The following is a 26,525-nucleotide window of genomic DNA, read 5'->3' as shown; positions in this document are numbered from 1 at the left end:
GCACAGAGGGGAGCACCCTGAACACCCCGAACACCCCTGGGAGCCTCAGGAAGTGGTGGGTGTGGGAGGCCCTTGTCTTTTTCCCTCTGAGGAGTGACCTCGATGTTTGTTGTGTCCTGTCTGCCGGCTTCAGTGTTGGCCCGAATACCCAGACAGATCAGAAGTGGCAGTTTCCTGATCAGTCTCAGTGTTTGCACGACCACGGACGGTCACAGTCGCTCTCACGGGTCCCAACCCCCACTACATTCAGGGCCTGCCGAGGAGCCTAATTTTCTCCCTGGGTTATTTATAACCCAATCAAAGTGGGAGTCATTATGCAACGAGGGCTGTTCCCCTCCCGCGCTCCCTCAGACTCTTCCGTCCCTGCGGGTCAGGTGAAGCTCTGGCTGTTGTGATCAGACTTTGTGAATGAGCAGACCTGAGAACTGCAGAGTGCGAAGGCGAAGGGATCTGGTTACTCTTCTCCTACGAGACAAGAAAGCCCAGGGGCAGAGCGGGGCTTTGAGATTCTCTAATCTAACTCTCTCGTGTCACAGATGGAAAACCGGAGGATCAGGAGGTGCGATGAACTGCCGCAGTGGCATAGTTACGGAGGGGGCTGCGGCTTGGGAGTCTGAGCCTCCGATTGCAGTCCGGGCTCAGCCACCTCCCACGCATGTGATCTGGCTCATTACCTGGGGTCTGGGGCCCTGAACTGTCCCTTCTGGAAAGTGGGGGGACGAATGCCGATGCTGGGATGCTTAGAGGTGACGTGTACAAGCAGCTGGCCTATGGCAGATGCCACAGAAATGCCATAGCGAGAGTAGTGCCAGAACTGCCGCCCTCTTCCCAGCACCCACAGAGCTTCGGCAGGCTCGCAGCTGTGCGGGAGAACACGCGTCCACCTTTCCTGGCTCCCTGTGTGACTCACTCTGATTTTTCACGCCTGCAGAAGAGGCAGGATCCCGTGGGAGTTCTGGTTCCTCTAGACGACCAGGAAGAGCCAGCGGGAGGGAGGCAAGGAGGAGCTGAGGGAGAGAGAGCACTGACCCCCGATCTCCGTGACACCCCCTCTTTGATGTGCTCTGGTTTTAAGTAGAGTGCTCTGCAAATGCAGCTTCAGTGGTCCCTCCTTGCTGCCTCCCTGGCTTGAATTGTGTCCCCTCAAATTCATATGCGGAAGCCCTAACCCCCCAGGGCCCAGACTGGGACCTTCTTTGGAGATGGGGTCTTCACACAGGTACCAAAGTTAAACTGAGGTCACTAGGGTGGCTCCCAATATGATATGACTGGTGTCCTTAAGGGGAAATTTGGAGACAGACACGAGCAGAGGGGGAAGACCCTGGGGGAAGACCACAGATGCAGAGCAAACCCAGCCAAGATCAGCCCGGAAGAACCTTCCCCTGAGTTAGACTCACAAGCTAAGTAAGACTTTGGTGTGGTTTCTTGTACCTATAGCTAGTCAAGCTACAACTCACAGAAAAAGCCAGCTCGGGGAGTGTATGGAGCTAGTTACCACCATGGGTTCAACCCCACGGGAGACCCTGAGGGACGCTGTGCGGGGCGCCATGCAGACTTTCTCTCAACGCTGGGACTCCGAGGGACCACGATACTCATCCCCTGGTGCTGAGGGTTGTCCTGTGGGCATGAACACTCCCGAATTTCTGGACTGTGGGGCCGAGACAGCTTTCAGGGCTTCAGACAAAGCCAAGGGAGAAGAGTGGAAAGACCAGACAGCGTGCTGGGAACTGTCCATCCGCAGCAGCTGAAGTCTGTGGCGGCCCGGAGGGCGTTGGGGAGCACTGGTGGCATCCACAGCAGATGGGGCATCTCAGTCACCTCGCCGCCAGCGCAGTGAACACCGGGCAGCCCAGGCGGGGAGATGCCTCAGGAGGACAGGTCCAAGAGTGCCACGTGCCGGCCGTGTGCGTCCTCATGGTTCCTCTCCCTCTAACTGGGTTCCTCCCAGTGGGCTGGGCTGAGGTCCTGTAGTGTAGTGGTGGGAACATTGAACTTGGCTGGACTTAGAGATGGAAGACCAGAGTTTGGCTCAAATGAAACGAGCCCAGGAATATCTACTTCCCAGGTTTCCTCCAGCATCCTAGGCAATAACGTGAAAGCACCTTGCAAACTGGAAAAGCAGAGAAATGAGCATTGTCAGGCAGAGAAGCCCGCTCAGCACCACAGACAGCTCCAAGGTTAAGCAGTGGTTCCCGGAGAAGCCCTGGAGGCCCGAGTCCCCGCTGCCTTTCGGCGCGGGCAGCCGTGCCTCAAGGAAACCACTTGCCGGATGTCCAAAGAGCCCGACTTGGCCCTTCGATTCTCATTTGCCTTGGCTGTTTCCTGTTCTGCTCCACATAAACTGAGTTTAGGGTTAGCTGCGACTCAGAAACCTCAAATAGAGGTAGCATAGACAAGAGAGAAGTTTTGACTCTCATAAACGAAGGCCCTTTCCGAGCATCGCAGGGCTGCTACAGCGTGTCTGTCGCAGGAAGTCCAGACCCAGGGTCCTTGCTGTTTGCTGCCCTGCACCCCGAGGGGTGGCCCTCAACTTCGTGGTCTAAGGTGGGGGGTCAGTGTGCCTGTCAGTGTATCCACCTTCTTTCATTTGCTCCTCCCTCCAGTGACGGCAATTACTTTCCCGGTGTCTAGCATGTACCAGAAAGAGATGAAAAGGTGTTGCGACATGAGAGTAAAAAGCCAGCACTCTCAGGCTCTGAGGAAAGAAGGAAGAGAGAAGGAGAGAAAGGAGGAAGCAATGTCTGTTTCCTTTAAGACAGACACCTGTGAGGCGGAGCGGCCGAGACGACTGATGTGCTCACAGCGAGTCCGGGTTGGGACGGGGTTTAAGTCATACGCAGGCACACCTGTTCTTATCGTGCTTAGAAAGGTCGTGTGGTTTGCACCCTGAAGGTGTGTGGCAACCCTGCGTCAGGCACGTCTATTGGGGAAGATGCTGTGGAGGTCGTTGACATGACAACAGAGGATTTAGACTGTTATATAAAGACTGAGGTGGTGGCAGCAGGGACCCAGAAGACTGACCCCAGTTCTGGAAGGAGTTCTGCCGTGGGTAGAATGCTGTCCAGCGGCACCACACGCTGCACAGGAGTCGACTGTGAAAGGAAGAGCTGGTCGGGGGGTCAAACCTCATTGTTGGCTGAGTAAATTGCCACACCACCCAACCCTCAGCACCTGCCACCCCAATCGGTCAGCAGCCTTCAGCACGAGGTGAGGCCCTCCGCCTGCAGAGGGGCTGCAACCCGCTGAAGGCTCAGGGGATGGTGAGAGAATTTTAACAGCAAACACAGGGTCCAGCACAAATAACACCTCCCTTTTTATTACAAAACCTGTAATTACAAAATCACAACCATGTAATTCTGTAACCCAGCAATATCCCACTCAAGCATACTCTAGACACTTTAGGTGAAATGTTCAAATTAAAACTAAATTATCTCAGCAATACCATTACCCCACCAACCATGCTCCCGTAGGCCTTACTTCTATAGGGCTCTGTATTTTAAATGAAGGAATGTACATAGTTTACATATAACGCTATTGTGCACTTAATGAAAGTGCACTTGATGAAAGTTCTTAACAAAAAGAACTTTCACATGTATTGGGAAGCCCTAAGAACATGTGTGACTCACTTTATGGCGATGCTGGCTTTGTGGCTCTGGTCTGGAGCTGAGCCTGGGCGTGTGTGTCTGTCCCTCGGCAGAGCCCTGCCTGACATGCTGTCCTCCAGAAGGAGCTCTTCTAGGAGTGGCACACACGAAGCACACACGTGGCAGATGTCACTGGCCAATCACAGTGCCCTTTCCCACTGGCCCTAGGTTCAGCTTCAGAATCATTCTTAATATTTTTTTCCCCAGCTGCAGTGCCCCACCCACCCATTAGGAAGGCACATCTAACACCAGCCTCTCCAGATCTTCACGTGGTGACCCTCCTTTTGTTCTCTGTGACATCTCAGATTCTCTGAGGGGAAGATGTTTCGGGGCTGGGGGTCTCGAGCCCCATGGGACACAGCCTAACGAAGGCTCAGCCTAGAGGGTGGTGGGTTGGTCGCAGGCTCTCCTGAGCCCGAGATCCACAAGGCAGAGCCAACGATTGGAAACAGGCATTTATCAGAAGGCATGAAGATTCTTTCAACTGAATTCTGAAATCCTCCACCCAGGACCAAAGCCAGCAGCTCACTGCGGATCCAGGGTGCAGACTGAGAGCTGCTCACGACTGCTTCCGGGAGAGCTGGGACTAGGCTGCAGCTGGCGATTTTCAGTCCGCTCAGCCTGTGTTGGAGCGTGTTTTCCTCTGAGCGAGCGTTCACGCCGCAGCCTCATTCTGAAACCACGTGTTGATACACGGAGGAGGCAGGCTGTGGGCCTACGCAGGAGCTTGGGGGGGGGGCGCTCCTCCCAGCTTCCAGAAGAGTCTGGGGGAGTCAGCCATGAATAAAGCCCAAAGGGTCCCAAGGTTAGATGAGCAAAGATCCGTTAATTTTTAAATACTTACTAATGTTAAACGTGCAAGGGGATCTTTGGTTCCCCAAGGTGGCGAGGCCGTCCATTCAGACAGTCCCGTTTTGGACATACTTGTCCGGCGTGGAGGAGGGGCCTGCGTCGGGCCGTTCCCTGAGCTTGTAGTTGGTGACAGCCACTTCGATCTGCCCCTCCCCTGGGTATGCCTTGTTCCTTCTGGCAAAAGCCTGGCTGATTTCTGCGTGGGTTCTGTTTTTGGTCTCAGGCAGGACAAAATACAAGTAGAGCGCCCCTGCGAAGCAGATCGCGGCGAAGACCAGGAAACAGTAGGTGTGCAGACTTTTCTGTGGAAAGGCAGAGGCAAAAGCCATCAAACAGACCGTCCCCACCCTGGCCGCAAAACCGTCTCCGGACAGAGGACAGATCGTTTCTTCCTCGGCCCCCATCCGGAAGCCCACGTCCCTGCACAGAACGCCGCGCGGGTGAGGCTGACTCCAGAGGCATCCTCTGGTGCCTCCCGGTGCCTCCAGGTGCCTCCCGACCATCTCCCGGAGACGTCTCACCTGAGGCGCGGATACATCAGCTGGTAAAGATGAGGACCTGGCATTTCTACGTTTTGAAAAGGGGGCATGTAAAACTGAACCAGCACGAAAGCAAAGTGTCGTCCACTTAACGTTGTCCTAAGTTCACACTCGCTGTTAGCCACATTTTCCCTTCCCCGCAACATGCACGCTGGAAAGTGTGAGGACACAAGGAGGCAGAGTTCCTCTGTTCATAAGAAAAGTACGGAGCAGGGACTAAGCCAGGATAACATCATTGTTTCTTAATACAGAAGAGGTAACTCCCTGACTGGTCCTCTGATGCGGCCTTGTAGAAATCGGAGAGGCCAGAAAAAAGAGGAATGTTGAATGCAGTCGCTCCATTTCCTGTGTCCTGATTATAACCCTTAATGCTCGGACTAGAACGACCCTGCCAGCTGCTCTAGACCTTGAGCTTCCCAGTGGCCCGGCTGCCAGTGCAGCTGTGCTGTGCTGCATGGCACTTGGCTCAGGTAGCCACTCAATAAACCTGTGTTAAACAAAACACTTTGTGGGTTCTGGCTGGCAGGGCTGTGACTTTTTTCATGCAACAAACGTTTATTGACCCAGAAAGGTGACACTGTGTTGAATGTTACCTTACAGGAAGCAATATCTTGATTTTAGTCAGTTCCATACTATTCTTTGATGTGACCTTCGTTTTTGGAGCACGACACAGGGCTCACGAGCTTGATGGGTAGATGGCGTCCCAGTCCCGCCCGTGACTGTGACGGCCTCACACCACTGCCAGGATGTGACGGTGTTTAATCTGGGAAGAGGCAGGTGCTAATGAAGCCCCTCCTGGGAGCCATCGATACTATAGACGTGACCTCATCTGATCCCCAAAGCCACTCTGTGATAGGGCCACTTTGATTTCCATTTCGGAAGAGGAAATTGAGGATCAGAGATGTTCTGAAACACGGCCAAGTTTGGGCCGGTGGGAGACGGGACGCACACTGAGGTCTGCCTTCCTGGGAGCTCATGCCCTCTCTCCTCCACTATTTCTCTCCCCTTGCTTGCTGCTGGGTGTGGGGTGGGGAGTGAAGGGTTCTATAGGGTTCCCCAACCGCAGCTGGGAAGTAGGATGTCTTACCCTTCCTTCTCTGACAGGTAAGAAAACGGAGATCAGAATGGGTGAGTGATTCGCCTGTGGTCACCCAGCCAGTAAGGCTGCACCTGGACTTGAACTTGGCCTGATCTGGAGGCCATTGTCTTGCTTCTGGACCTGCCTCCTGTGTGCAAATTCATGCAATGCAGCCAGGCCTGCGAAGCAGCTGGCACAGAGCCCTGGAGTCACCATTTTCGTGTACCCTCTTACTTCTGCGCATCCCAGCGATGCCCCACGGTTCCTGAGAAGTTGCTCAGATGCTGCTAAGTCACAGTGGGTGGGGGAGGGCAGCCCCGAAGCATCCTGAGAAGTTGCTCAGATGCTGCTAAGTCACAGTGGGTGGGGGAGGGCAGCCCCGAAGCATCTTTTCTCTTTTTAAAAAAAGTCATGCAGGCTTTTCACTAAGGTAGAATTTACATTTAGTGACTCGCGCAGATCTTAAGTGCTCAGTTTAATGAGTTTGGAGAAGAGCACACCCCTGTGTAGTGACAGCTGATGCAGAGGCGCAGCATCTCCAGACCTCCAGGACATGCCCGGTGCCATTTCCTCCCCTCTGCTGGGGCACACCGAGTTGACCGCTGTTCTGGTTTTCGTCGCCTTCGCATCTGGTTCGCCTGCCCCTGTCCTGGATCTAGTTCCCACCAGGCAGCCAGAGTTCTTTTAAAAGCACAAAATGAAGCCTGTCTTCAAACCGCACAGTGGCTTCCCGGAGTCCCTGGGACAACCCCCAGTCCTTCTCCTGCCCGGGACACCTTGGGGATTCAGCTGGGCCTCCCTGCTCCCCCCTCAGGAGTCGTGCAGTTCTCTCAGGCCCTCGGGTGCTCTGCGGCGGCTCCCTTCTCCTGGCCGGACACGCTCCCGGGGCCCCCCCACGCTTACTTCCTCAGTCTCGGCTTGAAGGGCCCCTGCCCTGCTCAGCCCAATGAGGCACCCGTTTGCCCGTCCCGTGGAACCTAACTACCACTGCGCCCTTGAGGGCCGTGTCTGCTCTTTCCTAAAATGTCGGGGCAGGACTGTGCCCCTCCTATGCATCCCTTGCCGCCCAGGCCGGCACCAGCTGGTGCCGCTCCCTGATGCCTGGGAGTGAGGTGTTCCCTCCCTCCCTCCAGCCCCAAGGGGTACTACCTGGGCCAGCCACAGAGGCCAGGGGGCTGTGTGTTTGCTCTTAGACCCCACCCCCCGGAGCTGCATCAGCTGTCCCCTCGCTATGCAGAGGCATTTGGAACAGGACCCAGCGGTTTTCAAGCTGAGAAGAATCCCTTCCCCCCTTCGAGGTTTCATTGCACTTGGACGGAGGTTTCTGCCTTCAGTGGAAACAGGCAGGCGTCACATTTGCATGTAATTTCCTCTGAACCAGAAAACAAGGGTGTGGGTGTCAGAGGCCAAGGAGCCTGGCTGAGGGGTCTGCAGGCTGTTACAACGAATGACCCAAGGGACACTCTGACTCTGACCACAGCCCAGGCCCAGAGGGAGAGTCTGGGGCTGAGGGCAGAGAGACAGTGACATGGTCTCCTCAAGGGCTGAGGCAGCCCACTCACCCCGCGTCTAGAATATTTAGTGAGAAAGGGTCCAGGTGGAGGGCAAGAGGGAAGAAGGAGGGGAGAAGTCTGCTTTGGGAGGCAACTAGTCCTGAAGTGCTCAGCCAGTTAGAACAGCGCCAGCTTCCGGCCCCGAGCGTGATCCCCTCCTGTCCCGTCTCCTCCTCCCAGCTGACCTTGGCCGGCCGCATGACAGGAAGCACCTCTGGGCAGGAATGCTGGTCGAGGCAGCAGCCCTTCCTGAGTGTCCACGGGCAGCCCTGAGCCCAGGCCTTGACGGCTCTAATTCTTTTGGGAGCCCTGCTGCAAAGTGTGGGTGATTCTCTTGTTTTCTAGATGTGAAAGCATGGCCCCAAGAGCGACCGAAGTCAGACCGAGTTTGGCCAGCTGAGCAGCACAGCCAGGGTTTGAGGTCTGGCTGTCTGACCCCCAGAGACTGTGCGGTTTGTCCTGTGTGTCATTTGGGTGGGACACAGTACCTGGACGGTCGGAGCAGCACACAGGCCTAGGGGCCGTCATTCCCCAAGCGGCTCTGTCCCTACATGGGGCAGCAAGCCAGGGCCCCTCAGGCTGTGGCCTCTGACAGAGCCTGATGGGTGGGCAGTGGCAGGGCGGTGGCAAGTAGCTCCTCTGAAAGCGATCTCAGGAGTGCTGGGAAGGGAGGGACGGATGACCAGGTGTCCACACATCTGGACACAACACAGCTTAGTGCCTTAGAGGCTGCAGTCCCCCTGCTCTGGGTACAGGCACGGAAGTCCACACTCTCGGACCACTGCCTTGGCCCTCATGGGGGAGGGCGCTCTAAGGATTGGATTTGCAATGATGGACTTGCCCGTCCTCCAGGAGCCTCAGAACCCGTTTCCAGAGGCTTCCACGGGAAGGCCTGGTGACCACCTGGCAGAGATGCAGGCAGGGCACCCATGCATTCACTGGGGTTTCCTTCCTACACTGAGACCCGCCGCGTCCTCGGTTCCTCCTTTTCTCAGCCCCTGTTTCTCCCAAAGCACCCCCTGCCCCTTGCTTCCACGGCCCTGCCACACGGACCCAGCACACTCCTGCAGAGAGGGCTCTGGGGCTGGCTTTCCTCCCTGGCTCTTCCTGACCATCCATCCACCGCTGAGTGCACAGCCTGCTGAAAACGAGCCACTTGGGATGGAAGCGGTCCTCCTCACAGCACACTGTTATGCGGTGTGTGACTGTACAGGAAATTTGTCTAACACAGTGATGAACACATAGCCAACACGATGAGTAGGGTGCAGGTTGGAGATTCTACCCAGGATTCCTTGCATACCTGCAGCAATGGAAGGCTCACTCCCTCTGAAGTAGCCCCCAGTGTTCAGGGGTCGCTCCCGGAAGGCGCAGGAGGCAGAAACAAGGTTAAGGGTTTTCGCCAAAGCCCACGTCTCCCTTCCTTGGGCCAACAGCCCGAGTTTCCAGCTGAGGGAGCATCAGCCTCTGCTCTGTGAGGCGCCGCTCACTCAGAGGGCGGCCAGATCGGGGACCCCGTGGGCGAGAGGCCCGGGCAGTCGTACCTGGATGAATGGGAAGAGGAGCCCCACGGCGAAGTTGGAGAGCCAGTTGACCGTGCCGGCCACGATGAAGGCCGCCGGCCGCTGCGACTGCTGGAAGAACTCGCTGGTCAGGATGAAGGGGATGCCGCCTGCGGTCAGAGAATTAATCACTCCGAGGGGGCAGCCATGCCACCACCATCCATCTCCCTGCGTTGTGGGGGGCCCTCTTGGTAAGAGCCACTCTGCCTGGGTGAGCGATGGCTTTGGGGTGGGGACGGGAGTTACAGCCCGGACTCCTGAAGGCGTAAGGACCATATGCTGCCCCGCATCACCCAAACGAGAGATGCACCATGCCCTTGGCTCTCCTCACGTCCTCTGACCCTGGCTGTGACAGCTGAGTACCCTGGGCACTGGTCTGACTTACAAGGCCACCATGTTCCCTGAACGCACGAGTTAGGGATGTGCTGTCTTTGGGTTAACTGGGTCAGGCAGGGACTGGCTACCTCACTCCTGGGTGAGGACCTGGGAACCCAGAGAGGTGACATCACTCACCCAAGGTCACCCAGCTCCCGGGGAGCAGAGCCAGGACCCAGGCTTGGGACTCTGGCCTCCAAACCTCAGCTTTTCCTGCCACCCCTTCCCTGGGAGGGTGGGGGCCCCCGCCACACTAGCTATACTTTGCCCTCCTTCTCCCCCCTGATTGGATGCGTGGTGGCCTCCTGAGTCACCCGGCAGTGGAGGTGTGGATGAAAATACTGTTATCACTCGGGGCACTGTTCTTTAGTCTGAGAGGCCATCCTGTGTGAGCAGAACTGGGTGTTAACCACCCCTTCTGGGTGCCGGCACTAGCCCCAGTCACCGTGGCGACCCGAGCTGCTTCTCCGAGTTTCTAAAAGCCCTCAGGCACCATGCTGTGCCCAGTGTCTCTTAGGTCGGCACCCGCCCCTCCCCACGTTCCCCTTCCCACGTTCCCCTCACTGAGACTCAGGGTTGGGCCCTGTTCCCGGGCGCTGGGGCTCAGCACACCTGCCGGGGTCCCATTTGCACCCCATCCTCAGCTGGAGCCCCCACTCTGCCGAGCAGGCCCGCACGCAGGCATCCACAGAAGACAGGGAGGTGAGGAAGGGGAACCCTGATAGGAAGCCACTGGGCCGAGTCACTCATTCTACCGACATTCAATGAATATTGACTGTGCTGGGCTGGCCCCACTGTGGTGACAATGTCTGAGAGTGACAGTGTCCCTGCCCTCTTGGGACTCCCTCATTTGACGGGAAAAGATGACTTGTTTATGGAAAAGGAAGTGAGTGGGTGAATCAATGATTATGCCCTGCGGTAGGCAGTCCACTCGGGACAGTGGGTGTCTGGGAGGGGCTGGGTGAGACGTGGCTTTGAGGAGCAGACGCAGCTTGCGGCCCTGTGGGGAAGTCTTGCCAGGTGGAGGGATGGGAGGGCAGAGGCCTGGAGTGTGAACTGGATGGGTCAAGGTCTAGAGCAGAGGAGAGCCTGCCTGCGAAAGGGGAGAGGACCTGGGTGGAGTGGAGGGGGTCTGCTATTGAAGAAAAGCAAGGAGGGGTTTTAGGCAGCGGTGGAGGCTGTTGGGCACTGCGGGAGGGAGGCCGTGGCTGTTCGTGGGCTCGGAGGGTGGGGATGGAAGGGAGGAACGGGTTCAGAGACCCTCAGTGTGAGCATCGCACACGACGCCACACTCAAGGTCAACCGAGGGCACAAAGCCAGCACCCCCTCCAGCCTGTGTGGATCCTGAGCTCTCACTATGACAGCCCCGGCCCACTGCCGCCATGAGATGTGGACCCCCGCTCACCAAAAACGACCGAGGACCTGCCAGCCCTTGACCCCCAGACGGGCAGACAGAGAGCACCTACTCGGTCGACGCTTCTTGTTTGGCTCACACTCCCCAAATTTGATTTTGAGAAGAGTGGATGTGCTGCTCCCCACAAAGGAAGAGGACTCCCCATGTCTTTAGGGTACCTGTCAAAACGCGCGAGGACAGCGGCTGTGCACGGAAACGTGCCAACGCCAGCCTCCAGGCCACACGGATGCACACCGCCGTGACGCGGAGGGGCCGAGCGCCACGCGTGCAGCTGCTCCCGCGGCGAACCCGCCGGGAGCCCCCCACCCCCACTGTCCGCTCACGGGGTGCCGTGCACTTGGAACCTCGAGCCTGTTGCTGGCTGTGCGGCCCTGAGGCGGGGGGCACCTTGTCTCTCTTATCTCTCTGAGCCTTGGTTCCCCCATGGATGTAAATCACACAGGCTTTTGGTGAGAGTCACGGGACTTGCTGTGTAACAGAAGTGGACACTTGGTGACAGACAGCGTTATTCAGATGTGAGGAGCGAGGGGGGCAAGGGCGAGGGGGAGGGGCAGAGCGAGACCTGCCCCGTGATCACGCAGAAGGAGGTAGGGCCAAGCGGGGCTGAGCCTTGACCTCATGACTATTTCAGAACGTCGAGGAGAGACGGCGGCTCTCTACCCGAGGTGGTTCCGTCCCCAGGGGACATCTGGCCATGTCTAGAGACAGTTTTGGTTGTCACAATAAAAGGTGATGCTACCCACGGATCGTGGGGAGAGGAGGGATGGCGCTGGACATCACACAATGCGCGGGGTTACGGGGCCCCAAACGCCAGCAGTGCTAGAATTTTCTCCAGCGAGACACGGCACGTACTGAAGTCTGCCTTAACAAGGAGGACAAGGAAGGAAGTTAATGTTTGCCACGCACCACCTGTGCCAGGCGCAGCGTGTTGCCACCAAACAGTCCTTTCCGCGCAGTCAGGTGCAGGCTGTCAGTCTCTGTTAGTCTGAGAGGCTTTCCAAGGACGTCACCAGGGACAGGAGGGGTAGCCTGACGTGACCCCACGCCCGGGCTCTCCCTTGGTGCACTGCGGCAGGCAGGGGCGAGGTCCCTCCTTTCCGCACCGAAGGCAGATGTAGGCAGCGGAGCTGGACTGTCAGTGCAGGTCTGCCGGCGGGCAGGTGAGCCGGCCCCAGGCCCCCGCAGGAGCGCTGGGGTGCAGGGCTCTGGCCCAGCGCCTGTGCTGTGGCAGACACAGTCGTCCAAGCACATGGCTGCTGCGTGAAGACGCAGCCAGGGCAACGAGGCCCCGCAGGCCGAGCGCCTTTCCTGGGACCCGTCTGCCTCCAGCCAGAGATTTCAGGAGAGTTGAGGGGTAGGGGGACAGGAGCACAAGGGGCAGGCCCCAGCCCTCGCTCCGACACTCACTGTGATACGTGGGGCCAGCTACTTCCTAAGTCCCAGTTTCCTTATCTGTGAAATGGGTGCGCTGACCCAGCAAGGTGATGGATCGACGGAACAGTGGCTGCTTATCACTGTCGTGTCAGCGGCACTTCCACCGTCACTGTTTTCCTTGCAAAACGCACCCCAGAGCAGCTCTTTGAGGACCTGTGGGGCACACCGCCTCTGCCCTGTTAGCCACACGGCAGCCAACGCGGTCATTTGAAATGGAAATCGGCTTAGGTCAGCCCCTGATTAAACCCCTGGACGGTCTCCACCACCCGGGAGTCCGGCAGCTACACCGACCGATGCGGGGCTCACTTCCCTCCCACTCTCTGGCTTGAGTCCCCCTGGCCACTCCGTGCTTGTCCTAGAACCGGGCTGACCTGCAAGCCTCTCGCCACAGGGGGTCACGGGGCTCTTGGAACGCAGCCAGTCCCAGCTGAGACTTGCTCGGGGGTATAAACGCACACCGATTCCAAGGACTAGCTATAGAAAAAAGGAGTTCTGAGCACCCACGCACACGTCTTATACAATGATTACACACGGAAACAACCGTGTCCGGGAGATGCAGTTCTGAACTAACAATATACTGTTAAAAGCAATTTCACTTGTTTTTTTTAAATTTTTTGACCGGGGCTAAAATTCCATCTGTACCTTGAGCTATGTTCCTGGTGGGCAGCCTGTGGGGCCAGGCCAGGCAGGTTCTTGCCTCAGGCCGTTCTCCTAGCGGTGGTTTGGGGGGGCAGGGGGTGGGGGGCTGGGGAGGGGGGTCACTTTAGGTATCTGTCTGCAGGGCTCAGAGCCCCACCTGACTTGGCCTAGAGCTCCACTCACCCTGGGAGGCCTTTCCCTGCGACCTCAGCTGCAATGCGCCCCCTACTGTTCTAGCCTGTCCAAGCTGGGTGGGCCCAGTACGGTCTCGGGGTCCTTATGAAAGGGGGCAGGAGCTGAGGGGAAAGGAGACACCGAGGGGGTAGGAGATGCACAGGCTGGCTGTGAGGACTGAGGAGGCAGCCTCTGCCAAGGAAGAGGCAAGGAAGCCCCTCGCCCTGGAACCCTCAGGGCCAGGCCCAGTGCACTGCGACTCTCAGCCTGTGAACAAGATCACAGCCTTCTGGCCTGTGGGTCTGCAGGAGAGCACGTGCCTGTGGGTCCTGAGTCACCAGGTTGACGGTCACTTGTAACAGCAGAGGCGGGGCAGCCACAGAGCCCCACCCACCTGATTGGACCCTCCCACCCACAATTGCTTCTCATTCACTCCTCAAGATCAGGGGTCTGTGCTCCTTCTCCCCCTCCCTGCCCACCCCAGAAGAGGTGACCGTCTCTGGCCTTGAACCCGAACTGTGCCTGGTTAGCACCGACATTGCTGGTGTGGAGGGGCAGGGAGTAGAATGTTAAAACAGAAGCTGCATTTGGCCTCCGAGCCCAGAAACAACGAATTCCAGGTGGCCCAGTTGCATGGTGGCATTCGGACGGCCAGCAGGGGTGGTTGTTCGAAGCTCTTCAGCCCTTCCCTGCCCACCCCCCACCCCCTTTGAGATTAGAAATGGGTGAGACAGTAGGGAAAGAGGGAGGAGTCTGTATGGAAATGCAGGGGGCAGATTGCTGAGTCCTGGACCCCTCCCCCAAGAGAGGGGGGCACCGCTCCACTCACCTGTGGACAGAAGGGGACACATAGGAACACTGACAAGCTCAGGGGAGGCCTGCATGTTGGCCGTACAAACCCAGAGACCAAAGTAACCGCCTAGGGTGTCCGAGATGAGTACTTCCTAACTAAAGGCAGGTCGTGGTGGGCATGGCCCCTGTCCTGGGCCATGTTCTTCCCTAACAAGGGTCAGTCTTTATACCTTAACTGAGTCTGCCCATTGTCTATTTTTGCATCTAGGATAACACACCTGGTACCGCCACTTTTGAATATCAAAGTAACTTCCTTTTTCCCTGACCCCTCGCGGCACCAGAGCAGAGACCACACGCCCTTCATTGTTCCTGGTACAGACTTGCTCCTTAACTGTTCCCTGACCTGCACCGGCCTGTGGAGAGGAAGTATGTGTGGATCGCCTTCTCCTTTTATCCAGTCCCAGAGACTTCCCTGCTTTGCTGTCTCCCTCCCTCCCTAATCTGCCACGGCTAGATTTCGTGGGACCCCCGACGTCTTCCCTGTCGATTCTGGTGTGCAAATCAAACGGTAAGACGGTCACTCTCCAGAGCTTTTTCTCAGCCTGTTGAGAGTGGGCCTGCCGGCAGCTCTCATCAGTTTGGCCCCAATAAACTCATAAGACTCCCTACGAGTCTGAATGTTCCTTACGCTGCCACGCCCCATCCCACAGCTGGGGTGTGCGAATGCCACTTTATGTGGTGAAAGATGCAATTAAGTTCAGAAACGGGAGAGGAGGCGCTGCTCCTGGGTTACCAGCCCGGAGCCGAAATGCCCCATAAAAAGCACAGACGGAGGGAATCTGGGACACAGGCGCGGGGGGAGGGGGATCTGAAGACAGGGACACAGAGCCGCGTGACGCAGCTGCAGGTCAAGGAACTCCGGCCCGGCGTGGCCCTGCCCACACCTGGATGTCAGACCTTCAGGCTCTGCAATGGCCAGAAAGTCCATCCCTGTCCCTTGAAGCCCCCAGTCTGCGGGGCTTTGACGGAGCAGCCACAGGACCCGGACACACTCAGACAACCAGCTCTCACTGTCTCAGAGGTTTTGAGGAGCCGTTCACAGGACACGTTGCTCTGCCCAGGTTCCCGGTTCCTGGGACGGCCCCAGGCACAACTGTGAGGGAGACAGCATCTGGCGGACACCACGAGAGGGCCCTAGGAGCCAGCTGGTGGCCCCTGACCCCGGGGGGAGAGGCAGAGGTTCAGACCTCCTCATGTTTTCGCTGAAGACCCCGGCTTCACACAGACATCTTTTCCCTGTCTGTGTGTGTTGTTGGGGTTGCTTCTGAGGGATGGTCCTTTCTGGAGAGGGTTTGCAGAAAGCTGTAAAGAACACTGCTGTATTTTTTTATTTCTGCTTTAAGAGATAAGCGCACTAATTAACTCTGCCTTCGGCTGTGGGAAAGAGATAAGAAGGAAAAACTAAGCACAACCAGGGGGAGAATGGCAGGCAAGATGAGACTCCAGAGCTGGGTGGACGTGGGTTCCAATCCTGCCTGGCCCACCTGTGTGCCCTGTGACAGGGGCAGGATGGGCCCCCTCGTGCCCCGGTGTCCCCACGGGGAAGGGGATAGGCCTTCAGCTCTGAGGATACTATGGGGATCTGGTGGGTACCTAGCACTGAACAGGCGCTCAGCTTATGGAAGACAATCCTATCACTTTTTAAGTTTCCCTTGGTCCTCCTGAGTGAGCGGCATGTGCGCCATAAGCGTCGTGGGCAGCCTGCCACCCACCTGTTTGGGTCGGAGCATTAGATGATGCAAAGCTCTCACTCCCAAAGCCTCTGGCCCTGCCTCTCTGGCTGTCTGGGGGAAGGACATTTTTCCTGCTAACTTCACGGCTGTATGAGGCCCTGAGGCTGCTGCTAACCCATTGCCACAAACTCGTCTCTCACAGTCCCAGGGCCAGAAGCCTGAGCTCAAGGGGTCAGTGGGGCTGGCTCCCTCTGGAGGCCGCAGGGAGGAAATGTCTCCACCCCGGCCGCTGCTGTGGCCGGCCACCCCTGGGGTTCCTTGGGTTACCATACCTCCCCAGTCTCTGCCTCGGGTGTGTGCCTTCCTCTCCGTGTGTCTATGTGTCCTCCCCTCGTCTTATAAGGACTCTGGTTGCTGGGTTTAGGATTGAGATTTTCGACGAATTATATCTGCAAAGACCTTGTTTCTAAACCAGGTCCCATTTTCAGGTTCCCGGTGGACATGGATCTCGGGGGGACACTGTTCATGCCAGACAGTAGCTAGGCACACGAACGTTGCCACCCTGCTGGCTGCAGGGCCGTCTGCCCTGTGTGACCTCCTGGGGCTGTAGCTCCTCCTGAGAAAACAGGGAACATGCCGGTCGGCCTTGTGGGGCTGGAGCGAGACCCCAGCACAGAACCCGAGCTGCCAGCCAGACACTCCACGGCCCCCTCTGTCACAGCTGGCGTCACAATTGTGCCCTCTACTCCTGCCCTGAGGGAGTGTGCAAGGGGCGTGAATGGCCAGGGTTCAGTGTGGCCGGCTCACCTGGGCACAGGGGTCTGGCAGCCTGAGAGCTGGCCAATGAGCTCCGACATGTGCCCAGGTAAGAGTTAAGATGGCAGGTCCTAGAACAGGATGGTATAGCCAAATCTGGAGCTTGCCTCTTAGCTATGTGACTTGGAGAAAGTTACTTGATCTGTTGTTTGTTTGTTTTTTCATCTATAAAATGGGAATAAAATTAGTTTGGAAACTAAAGTTTCAGGAGCTGAACTGTAGGTAACTCATCTTTTACCACCTGGGAAAGAGAAGGAGGGAAAAAAGAGAAAACTGATGTGGCCCACCCACTGTGCCTGTAAACTTGCAACCTCACGTTACAATGGTGTTACCAGCAGGGACTTCGGAGTCCTCACGCGTGAGACGCGTTAGCAGGCTTCACCGGGCCTGTTGAGGTTGGGATGTGTAGCTCCGGGCACGCCCACAGGAACCTGTCACCACCAGCTATGGGATGATCCAGGGAGAAAGTGCCTCAAACAAACAGTTCCTGTGCTCCCGTGACACCCCGCAGGGTCTCTTAGGGACTGCACACGTGTGGTTGGGGCCAGTGTGTGCCCTGATTCGGCCAGGTGGCTGGGAAGGTGGCAGGTGGCTCACCTGCAGCTGCAGTCACTGGTGTCCCACGAATTATTAGCCAAGCTTGGTTCTCACACAAAGCTCTGGCTGTTGTCTGATTTCATTTTGACACCACGCTCCGTGTTAGCTGATATTCAGAGAGGCCTCCCTGGGCACGCGACTTCCATGCCGGACTTCCACGCCCGTCTTTGAGCCCTGTGACAGCAGGCACTGCCTGTCTCCTGCTCCCCAAGGTTTCTGGGCCTGGCTCAGGGCCACCGGGTCACCCACTCCCTGGGGCACCCAGGCCACGGCTGCCTGTGGAGTGGCGGGTGGGCAGCCCTGTGGGGCTACACACACTCCCTCTTTGAACTGTGTATGACACGTGCCCCTCGCTTGGCCTCCGGCCTCCCTCCCCCTCCAGCCACCTGACCGTCCTCAGCATCACTGCACCATGGGAGTACGTGCTTGGGCGTGTGTCCCTGGCGCCCTCCCCAGTCATGCCTCCCCAGCCCATTCTGCTATCTCATCAGACCTTTCTGACGTCCTGCGTGGGCACAGGTGTTTTTCGTCATCGCAAACACGGTGGGCTGTGGGGCCCGATGGGGGATAGTCTGATGAAATCTGTGCCCTCCCCCCAACCTGCCACGCAGAGGCAGAAACGGGGGATGGGTACTACCTGCTCTGCTGGAGACTCAGTGCGGTTGGCGGCAACACAGAAACCACAACGAAGAGGAGGCACAGCAGCCCCCCCCTCCCCAGAGGAGAGCTCTGTGCCCGCACCAGACCCACCCCACGCCACTTCTCAGTCCCACCGGGTCCACGGATGGGGTTGGGGGGAGGACACAGACCCAGAGCCTGGAATGGCAGGGCTCTCGGGCTCACCCACCTTGCCCATGGTTCAGATGGGGAAACTGAGGCCCAAGGAGAGGAGAGGACTTTCCCACTAGGGCAATGACAGAGCTGGAAGTAAGTCCTGGGTGAACAGCTCAGAACGTTCCAGACTGCACACCCTTGCAGGAAGTGCAAGGTGGCGGTCAGGGGCCAGTGACAGGCCCCCCACTCTGTGACAGGCCTCCCGCTCTGCCGGCTCTGTGTAAGGCTCCTCCCATCTCCACCCCCTCCAGAGCTGCCTCGAGATACATGCAGCACGCAGTCACCGACACATCCTAGCTGGCACCCCCATTACCATCATCGCCACTCTGCCTCCCACGCTGCACTGTGACTTGTCCGTGGGTGGGCACGGCTGGAACTTGAGTGCCTTCAGTTCATCCCAAACTAGCATGTGCGGCTCATGCGCTCCCCCCACCCTGCACTGCAAACTGCTGCAGTGTGACTTGCAGTGTGACTGTACCTTATCATCAACCCACCTCCGGGGAGCACGTGACCCGCCATCCGTGGGATAGAAATCAAGACAGTCACTGAATTTAAATGTCCAGGGAACTCTCTCTTCCCCCTCCACTCCCAAGCAGGCCTCCCCCTCTCTAGGCCCCAGACTTCCACCTGTACAAAGGAAACCCCCACCATGATGGCACTGTGAGCCCTGGGACAGCTGGTGCATAACGGGGGGGTGGGTGCACCTTACCTGGGCCACTGCAGAAGGATGCAATGATGGCCAGAATGCAGAAGATGCTCAGGTAAGGGATCCAGGAAGCCTGGTCCTGCGAGAGAGCAGCAGTGAGCAGGTGAGGGGGCAGGCAGGCTGAGGACCTGGATTCCCACCCCAGTGCCTCCTCTGTCCATCTGCATGACCTTGGACAAGTCCCTTTACGTCCGAGTCCTAGTTTCAGAGTGCAGAAAATGGGGATAGTGCTGACCCCTGAGCCACTGCAGCCACTGTCTTACAGATGGGAAGAGCAGAGAAATTAAGTGACTTGCCAAAAGATTCATGGTTCGCAAGCCGGGGACTCACACCCAGGCAGTCTGGCCCCAGAGCCCCTGCTGGTCCTCACCAGCCAATGTGTGACCATTGTGCAAGTGCCTTGTGTGGCAGCAACAGGCGCCTCAGGAGTCATCTCTCCTATTCCGCAGGTGGGCAAACAGAGACTCAGAGCTCGGAGAGGGGGTGTGTCTTGCCCAAGATCACACAGTTCTCAGGCCTCTGGTCTCCCAGTCCAAGGACCCACCACCGAACCCTCCTCCCCATGGCTGCAGGGCTGAGAGGCCCCGGGGGAGCCTTCGTGCCAGAGGCGTCCACAGACAGTGCTGACTTCCCAAGCCAAAACTCCGGGGCACCGAAGCCACACGCCAGCTCCCTGCTGACCTCCCCAGGGTGCCCCAGGCACCCTGTCTCACCTGCAGCGTCAGCGTGACTGTGAGAATCCCGAAGAAGAGGGTCATCAGCCCAAAGCCGCCAATGAGGAGCGGCCTCCGCCCCAGGCGCTCGATGACCAAGCCCTAGGTCAGGGTCAGAGAGAGACGGTTACTACTGCACTTCTAGCAGCAGGGGAAGGGGACTGGAGCCGGCGGCGGGGGTCCTGGTTAGAGGGTGTCGTTGACCTGAGGCAGGAGGCAGTGGTCTTTATGAGGAAGGAAGAAAGAAAGTCACGGTTCTTGCACACCTGTGTGACGGTCTTACACTCACCTTTCCTCTGAGTCTCCCTCGTCAGGGGGCGGGGCTTACCTGCGGCGGGGGCGGGGGGGAGGGGGGCCTGGGGGAGGGGATGGAAGGACAGGGCTGCCACAGCCCTTGCCACCCTGCTTCGGAGCCCCGCTGCCGTGGAGGCCACACTCTGCATTGCTCCGTGCCCCCACGCTGTGGATTTTAGACGCCCACTCCCAAGGCCCAGGTGCAGGGGTGGAGTGGGCAGAGAGCCCAGACCTCCGCCGCATTGAAGACGCAGGCTGCTCGTGGCTGGGATACGGGGCAGCTTCGGTCCCCCAGCTGCTGGCACCCACCGACACTGTCCGTCACTGTCAGGCACATCAGTCTGGATTACAGTGGAGTTCCACGCAGAGGGTCGCTGTGCTTCAGAGCCCACCCCTGTTGCACCCCCCGACAGTGCATCCCTTTCCATGCCAAGGGAATGAACTATCGGTGTCGTTCACCACACTTTGCTCCTTCGTTCACCAGCTGGTGGACGTCTGGGCTGTTTGCAGTTCGGGTTCTTATGAACAAAGTGGTTAGGAACGTCGGTGTCCTGTCTCTTTGCAGAGTGTGCTTTGACTTCTCCTGGGTAGACACTTAGGAAAGAACGGTTGGGTCGCAGGTACAAATTTTATAAGAAGCTGCCAAAGTGTTTTCCGAAGGGCCATGCCATTCCCAGTTCCCACCAGCAGAGGGTGGAAGTTCCCGTTGCCCCGCAGCCTCAGCAGCCCGTGGTGTGACTGGCCTCTGGACCCTCCTTACGGCGAACTCTGGTGTCTGCCTATGGGTTTTAGTTTCATTTCCTGACGACTCACGGCGTCAAGAACCTCTTTGCCAGTTCACTGATGTTTTTCTATCTTCTTTGGGAAGTGTCTGTTCAAGGCTTTCGCCCATTTTCAGCTGGGCTGTTGGTTTTATTCTGAGTTCGAGGGGTGTTTTACATGTTTGGACTCAAGTTCCCCGTGAGGCACGTGCTTTGCGGGCATTTCCCAGTCTGGCTTGCCTCTCATTCCCTCAACAATGGCTTGTAAGTAGTCACAGCTTTGAATTGTGGTGAAACCCAGCTGATCCCATTTCAAAACCGATTCCCACCTCGTGGGCCCACCTAAGGAATCTTTTCCCCCCAGGTTGCAAAGCCTCCCTCCTGCGTCTCCTTGAAGAAGTGTCCGGACTTCGCTTGCACGTGTTACTCCTCGGTCCATTTCGTGTGAACTTTTGTACGTACCGTGGGAGCAGGGCTCCTTCCTGTTTTTCCCACACAGACATCTACTTTTCCCGGCACTGTGTGTCGTAGAGACAGCCTTTCCCTGTCACACTGCTCTGTCGCCTTTTGCATTTCTGGACTCCGTCCTGCCCCGTTGGTCTGCGTGGCTGTCCTGAGGCAAAAACCTCGCCGCCGTGACGGCTGCGTGCCGAGCGCTGCCACAGCACTGACCAGCTGCCAGGTCTGGCTCCGGGTGCTTTACCAATAGTAATAATTTCACCCTCAAAATGTCCTATGGGGGACATGCTTCCCCTGTTATACCCAGAAACTGAGACTCGGAGAGGCTTAGCCACCTGCCCAAGGTCCCACAGTGGCGGAGCGAGCGTCAAGGCCTAGGCTGTCGGGTTCGGAGTCTTGCGTTTAACCCTGTGCTCCCCTGCTCTTCCTCGTCTCAGGGAGAGAGACACTCAGGCAGATTTATCAGGAGGAGACTCCCTCTCTCCACGCTGCCCTCCCTTCCCCTGTGGGAGGCTGGCGTGGGGGCACAGGGAAGAAAGAAGCGGGAGTCCTTCCCCCCGGGGAAAGTGCTGGGTGGAACTGAGGCCTCCCCCAAAACTAGATGGCAGAGCCCTAACCCCTGGTACCCTGAAATGTGACTTTATTTGGAAACAGGGACATTCACGGAAGTGATCAATGAGGTCCTTTTACGGAAGTTCCAATGAGGTCCCTAGGCTGGGCCGAAATCTAACACGACGGGTGTCCTCGTACAGAGGAAATCTGGCCCCAGAGATGCACACAGAGAAGGCCACGTGAAGAGGAAGGCAGAGATCCGGGGGCACTTCTACACGCCGAGGCCCACCCGAGACGGGCAGCAAACCCCCAGCGGCTGGGGAGAGGCCTGCAGGCAATGTCCCCTCAGCCACAGAAGGAAGCTACCTTCTGATACCCTGACCTCACACTCTGACCCCCAGAACCATGAGATAACATGTCCCTGATGCTTAAGTCACTCAGTTTCGTGCCACTTGGTTACGTAGCCCCCGCAAGTCAACATGGAGAGCTCACGCATGAGGAGGGCTGGGCTCGGCATGCTGGGGGTTTGTAATGTGATCAAATGTAGGAAGAAGGAGAAAGGGAGGGAGGGAAGGAAAAGATGGCCTAAAGGTTCATTGATTTCAAATGTGACCCGAAGCTTCCAGATCTGACTGGATGTGGCTTTACAGAAGACAGAACCGCACAGAATACTTCATGGGAGATGTGCAGGTCGGTCTCGTCGACACCGTGTTCCGTGTCTACACCTCAGTATAAAGTGCGTGAAGCACGCAGTGCTGGCCGGCATCCTGACATGTCGGCAACAGCACAGGTGGCTCAGGGACGAGGGTGGGCCACTACATCCTAGTGGGCGCCTGTTCTCTCTGTGCCAGGCCAGGCCGGGCCTTTTCTGACTCTGCTCAGCCCCGGGAACTTGCCTGGCTTGACATGACCCCCACTCGTGAGCTGCTGGGCCTCGCGGGCTGACTGCGTTGTGTGTGGGGTGCCTCAGGGAGGAAGTGCTGTCTGTGGGGGTCTCTGACTGCGCCAGGGCCCTCATTCGTCCCAGCCGAAGGCAGAGTGTGGCTTCCTCAGCAGATGCACTTTCCTCACCCGGCTTCAAAGGAGCCTGAACCAAGCACCTACGCGCGGGTGGTCGTGATGGGCCAGCACTGAGCCTAAGGGAGGCACGGAGACCGGGAATGGCAGAGGTCTGATATTGGCAGAGGTCTACAGTAGCCATTGCCATTTCTTTATATCGACAGTGTCACACACACACACACACACACACACACACATGTGCATGGGTATAGAGCAAAGTACTCAGAACACTAGAGCAAGATGATGCCGCACTGATTCGGACCAGCGCCCAGGTGTTCCAAATGGCTGTGCATGAGCTTGACCCTCCGGGATGGTGGGGGATCCGTGAGGGGTCTTGCCCCACAGCAATCAGTGACTCTCTAGGCAGAAACCAGATTCTTGCTGAAGCCCGAGCACCGGGAACGTGGGAGGAGGGAAGGGGAAGGGTTTGAGTGTCGCTGACCCAGCTCTGTCTCGGTGAAGAAAGCAAGGCAGACTGCGCGAGAGGAAACGCCAGCTCCCCGAGTTTCTGCTAACTGGTGGCCGTTCTGTTTTAGGCGCGCAGGTGTTAATCTTTGCCTTCACAAGTTTCTGCCTGAAAAGAAGCCCAGAGCTTAAATGGCCGTGGTTATTTTCAAGCTAACTGAATTTTAAAGTCTATCTTCAGAAAACAGGGTCTCAGAAAAAGGTTTCCACTTGGAATATGCTCTCTCTAAGCTGAAAATTAAAAAAATTAATTCACTGAAACATAAACTCTGTTTGGAAATTCCTGTTTAAAAGACAAAAGTGTGAGACCTGCACATCAGTTTGGGCCAAAGGTATGAGAAATGAAAATGTTACTTTTAAATGCTTGCCATTCCAGGGTGGTTCATGGGCCCGAAAAATAATAAATCACACTGGTCGTGAGACATTTCAGCCCACATACAACATCAGACATGGACTTTGGCCGACTGGACTCCAAGGAGAAGCCGGCCATAGATCAGGCTTCTGCAAGTCCTCATGTCCTCGGGTCAAAGCCATAGCTTTTGCAGCTCTTGAGGGGAACACCTCCCCTACCTCCTGCCCCCTTTGAAAGGAAAAGGTAGTTTTTAAGAGGTTTATGATCATAAATTTAAAACCGTTCTCAATTTGGGGCAAATGGGAAAAAAAGTTAGCTCTTAAATGGAGCTGAGAAAGAGACCCTGGGTAGCAGGTGGCTGAGGAGTCAGGGCAAGGCCACAGGGACACAGGCGAGGGCCTGGTGGGCATGGGGGCGAGGGTGGGGCAGCGGCACTTGGGGCCGGCAGGAAGTGGGCAGTGCACCATCCTCACCTCAGCCGGCAAGAGCAGGGCGGGGGGCACAGAGCCCAGCCGCCCCACATTCCGCCTGGTCGCCCCTTCCCACTCTGCCCTCTAATGCCTGGCACAGGGTCTGGGGGCTCCAGGTGCAGCCGTGAACTCCAAAGCCATTGATTCTAAAATCGCGAGGTTGCTGGGGAAGCAGAGAGAGCTGTGAGAAGTGGAAACCAATAGGACATTTTCAGGTTTTTTGCTTCAACTCCATGGCGTAGCGCCTTCCTGACAGCCACACAAACTCACGGCGGCGAGTGCAAAGTAAGAGTGACTTGCGCAGATTCTGTTTCCCCTGATTCGAGAAAGCGCCAGGTCTCAGCCTCTCAGCAAAGGGAGCCTTGTGCCGCGGGCCGCCTCGGCCCAGGTGGCTGTGTGTGCTCGGGCCCCTGTGGCCTCAACGGCACGCATGGAAGCTCCCTCTCAGGGAATTCACGCCACACCAAGCAAATGTCTGGAACACCAGCTCTTTCTGCAGGACGGCAATTATCCACAGCTGCCCACGCCGAGCCCACACAGATGAACAAAAATGCCTTTCTCAACATCAGGAGGCTCCAAAGCCATTTTTCTAGACTGCCAAAACCTCCGGGAGGAGAAAGGATGAAAAACTGCAAAGAACTTTTTGACAGGCAGGAGCTTCACGGGGCTGGATATGAAACTGACTCAGCGTTTTTGGAAACGAGGGAAGGAAAACTTCGCCAGGGCCGGGGCTGCACTGCCTGTCCACTCTGCCCAGAGCACTGGGCCTTCAGGCACCTCCAGACCCATCTCCATGGCAACTGTCTACCGTGGTGACTCACTGCGCTGCCTGCTATCACAGACGACCGCAAATGTAGCAGCTTAATGAAACATCATTTTCTCTCATGGTTCCGGAGGTCAAAGTCTGAAGTAGGTTTCCCCGGGGAAAAAACTGAGGCGCTGGGGATTGTGTTCCTTCTGGGGGTCCCAGGGAGAGTCGTTCCTGGCTTCCTCCAGCGACTCCAGGCTGCTGCCTCCCTCGGCCAGCGGTCCCGCAGTCCGCCCTCCAAGCTGGCGATTGTATCATACCAGCCTCTGCTTTTGTCCTCATATTTTCCCTGACTCCAGGTCCTCTCCTCTCAACTTCACCTATGAGGACCCCAGTGAGTCACTGGGCCCCGGATAATCGAGGATATTGTCACTGTCACAAGAGTCTTAATCACACCTGCAAAGCCTCTTTTTCTGTCTAAGGTGACACAGTCACAGCTTCCAGGAATGACATTTGAGGGTGGCGGATGGGGATGGTCCTCTGGCTACCACAAATGAACATGGTTACACCCATTTTAAAGGTGAGCAAATAAATTCAGACTTTTGGGGCAGTTTTCCCAGGGCCACTCAGCTGGTAAAAGGATGATTAGGATCTGAATTCAGAGCTGCCAGGCCCGGAAGCCAAAGCTCTTTCTCCCCAGCAAATCATTCTGTTCAGATTCCTGGACTCATGCTGAGTTTAATCTCGATTTTTCCAGGGGTTAAGGTACGAGCTACCATTTCAAGGACCACGTCCAAAATGGTCCTTAGACGAGACTGTCATGGACTATATTATATTATACACTAGTCTGCTTCCCTAGCTCTTTTAAAAGATGAACTAGGAAAGAGGGCAGATGACTGGGGACAGGCTCACAGGGCCGTGGAACAGGCTGCCCAACGCACGTTCCTTCCCTTTGCCTGGCTAACTCCTGCTGGCCCTTCCACTCAATTTCCTAATCCCCTCCTCCAGGAAGCCCTCCTGGACACCCTCACAGGAGAGTTCATCCCTGTGTTGCACGTGGTAGGTGTCCATTTCTGGGTCTTTCTCTCTAGATCATGACAATTTCACTGGTGACATCCTAGCGTGAGCATGGCATGGGTGCGCCCTGAGTGCTGGTGGGGTGGATGAGTGCATGAATGAGTAAATGTCACCAGGGTGATGAAACCTCACTTCCCGCAGTGGGCCACCTGAAGGCTCCTGAACCTCCAGAACACACGTGATCCAAAATGACGGTGACCCAGACCGGAAGGGGCAGCAGGCAGGCCCTCCAGAAGCTGGGGCGCCCAGTCCTGGTTTTAGAAAGGTCCTCTTTCTCTCAGGAGTAGACCCCTAAAATTCAGACGCCTTTGAAGTGACAAAGGACACGCTCCTTTAGCAGGGGCCGGCGGAGGGTCCCCACAGCCCTGTTTAATCCCTGGCACTGTTCTCTGAAATAACCCTCCATTTACTTACAGAGAAGATGGAAGCCAAGGTCTCGATGCCGCCCGTGCTCAAGGTGATGTAGGGGATATTTCCCGGAGGAACCCCAGCCTTTCCAAAGATGCTGTTGGTGTAGAACCAAATCTATAACGCATGGAGGAAGAAGGGAGTGGGGTCAGTGAGGGGCATCCATGTCCGACATTAAAATCAGGCCCACGGTGTTCTCTTGTGATGTGCAAATCCAGAGTCACAAGGTGGACCCCCATGTGGTGTGTCTGAGCTCACGACACTCAGACACTGGCTGTCCCCACGGCCGACTTGGAGAGCAGACTCGATGTTTTTTCCCACCATGTGGTCATGCCTCGGGGTTGAAGGACACCCCCTGGTGGAGTTTGTGAGGTCATGTGGGGCACGCAGATTGGAAGGTGGCATCCCGGTGGGGAGAGAATGCTGTT

The 26,525-nt window shown here is 56.9% G+C and overlaps 1 protein-coding gene across 6 annotated transcripts in view; it reads right to left on the bottom strand.

The window, feature by feature from the left end:
• Window positions 1-4,262: 4,262 nt before the first annotated feature.
• SLC2A9 (solute carrier family 2 member 9) overlaps window positions 4,263-26,525 on the bottom strand; it is a 74,268-nt gene continuing 52,005 nt past the window's right edge. For 5 of the 6 annotated variants that reach the window (XM_037045917.1, XM_037045899.1, XM_037045903.1 and 2 more), the window contains 5 exons: window positions 26,104-26,214; window positions 19,453-19,554; window positions 18,743-18,818; window positions 9,208-9,335; window positions 4,263-4,798 (listed from right to left, as the gene is read on the bottom strand). In XM_037045917.1, the coding sequence (XP_036901812.1) occupies window positions 4,544-4,798; window positions 9,208-9,335; window positions 18,743-18,818; window positions 19,453-19,554; window positions 26,104-26,214 (672 nt within the window). In that variant the 3' untranslated portion in view covers window positions 4,263-4,543. The remainder of the gene's footprint in view (window positions 4,799-9,207; window positions 9,336-18,742; window positions 18,819-19,452; window positions 19,555-26,103; window positions 26,215-26,525) is intronic. The other variant, XM_037045898.1, reaches the window with a different exon arrangement.

The sequence above is a fragment of the Sturnira hondurensis genome, unplaced genomic scaffold, assembly GCF_014824575.4.
Source record: "Sturnira hondurensis isolate 20B ecotype Veracruz unplaced genomic scaffold, ASM1482457v3 Scaffold0000780, whole genome shotgun sequence".
Taxonomy (NCBI): Eukaryota; Metazoa; Chordata; class Mammalia; order Chiroptera; family Phyllostomidae; genus Sturnira; species Sturnira hondurensis.
This window is presented reverse-complemented; position numbering and strand designations above follow the sequence as displayed.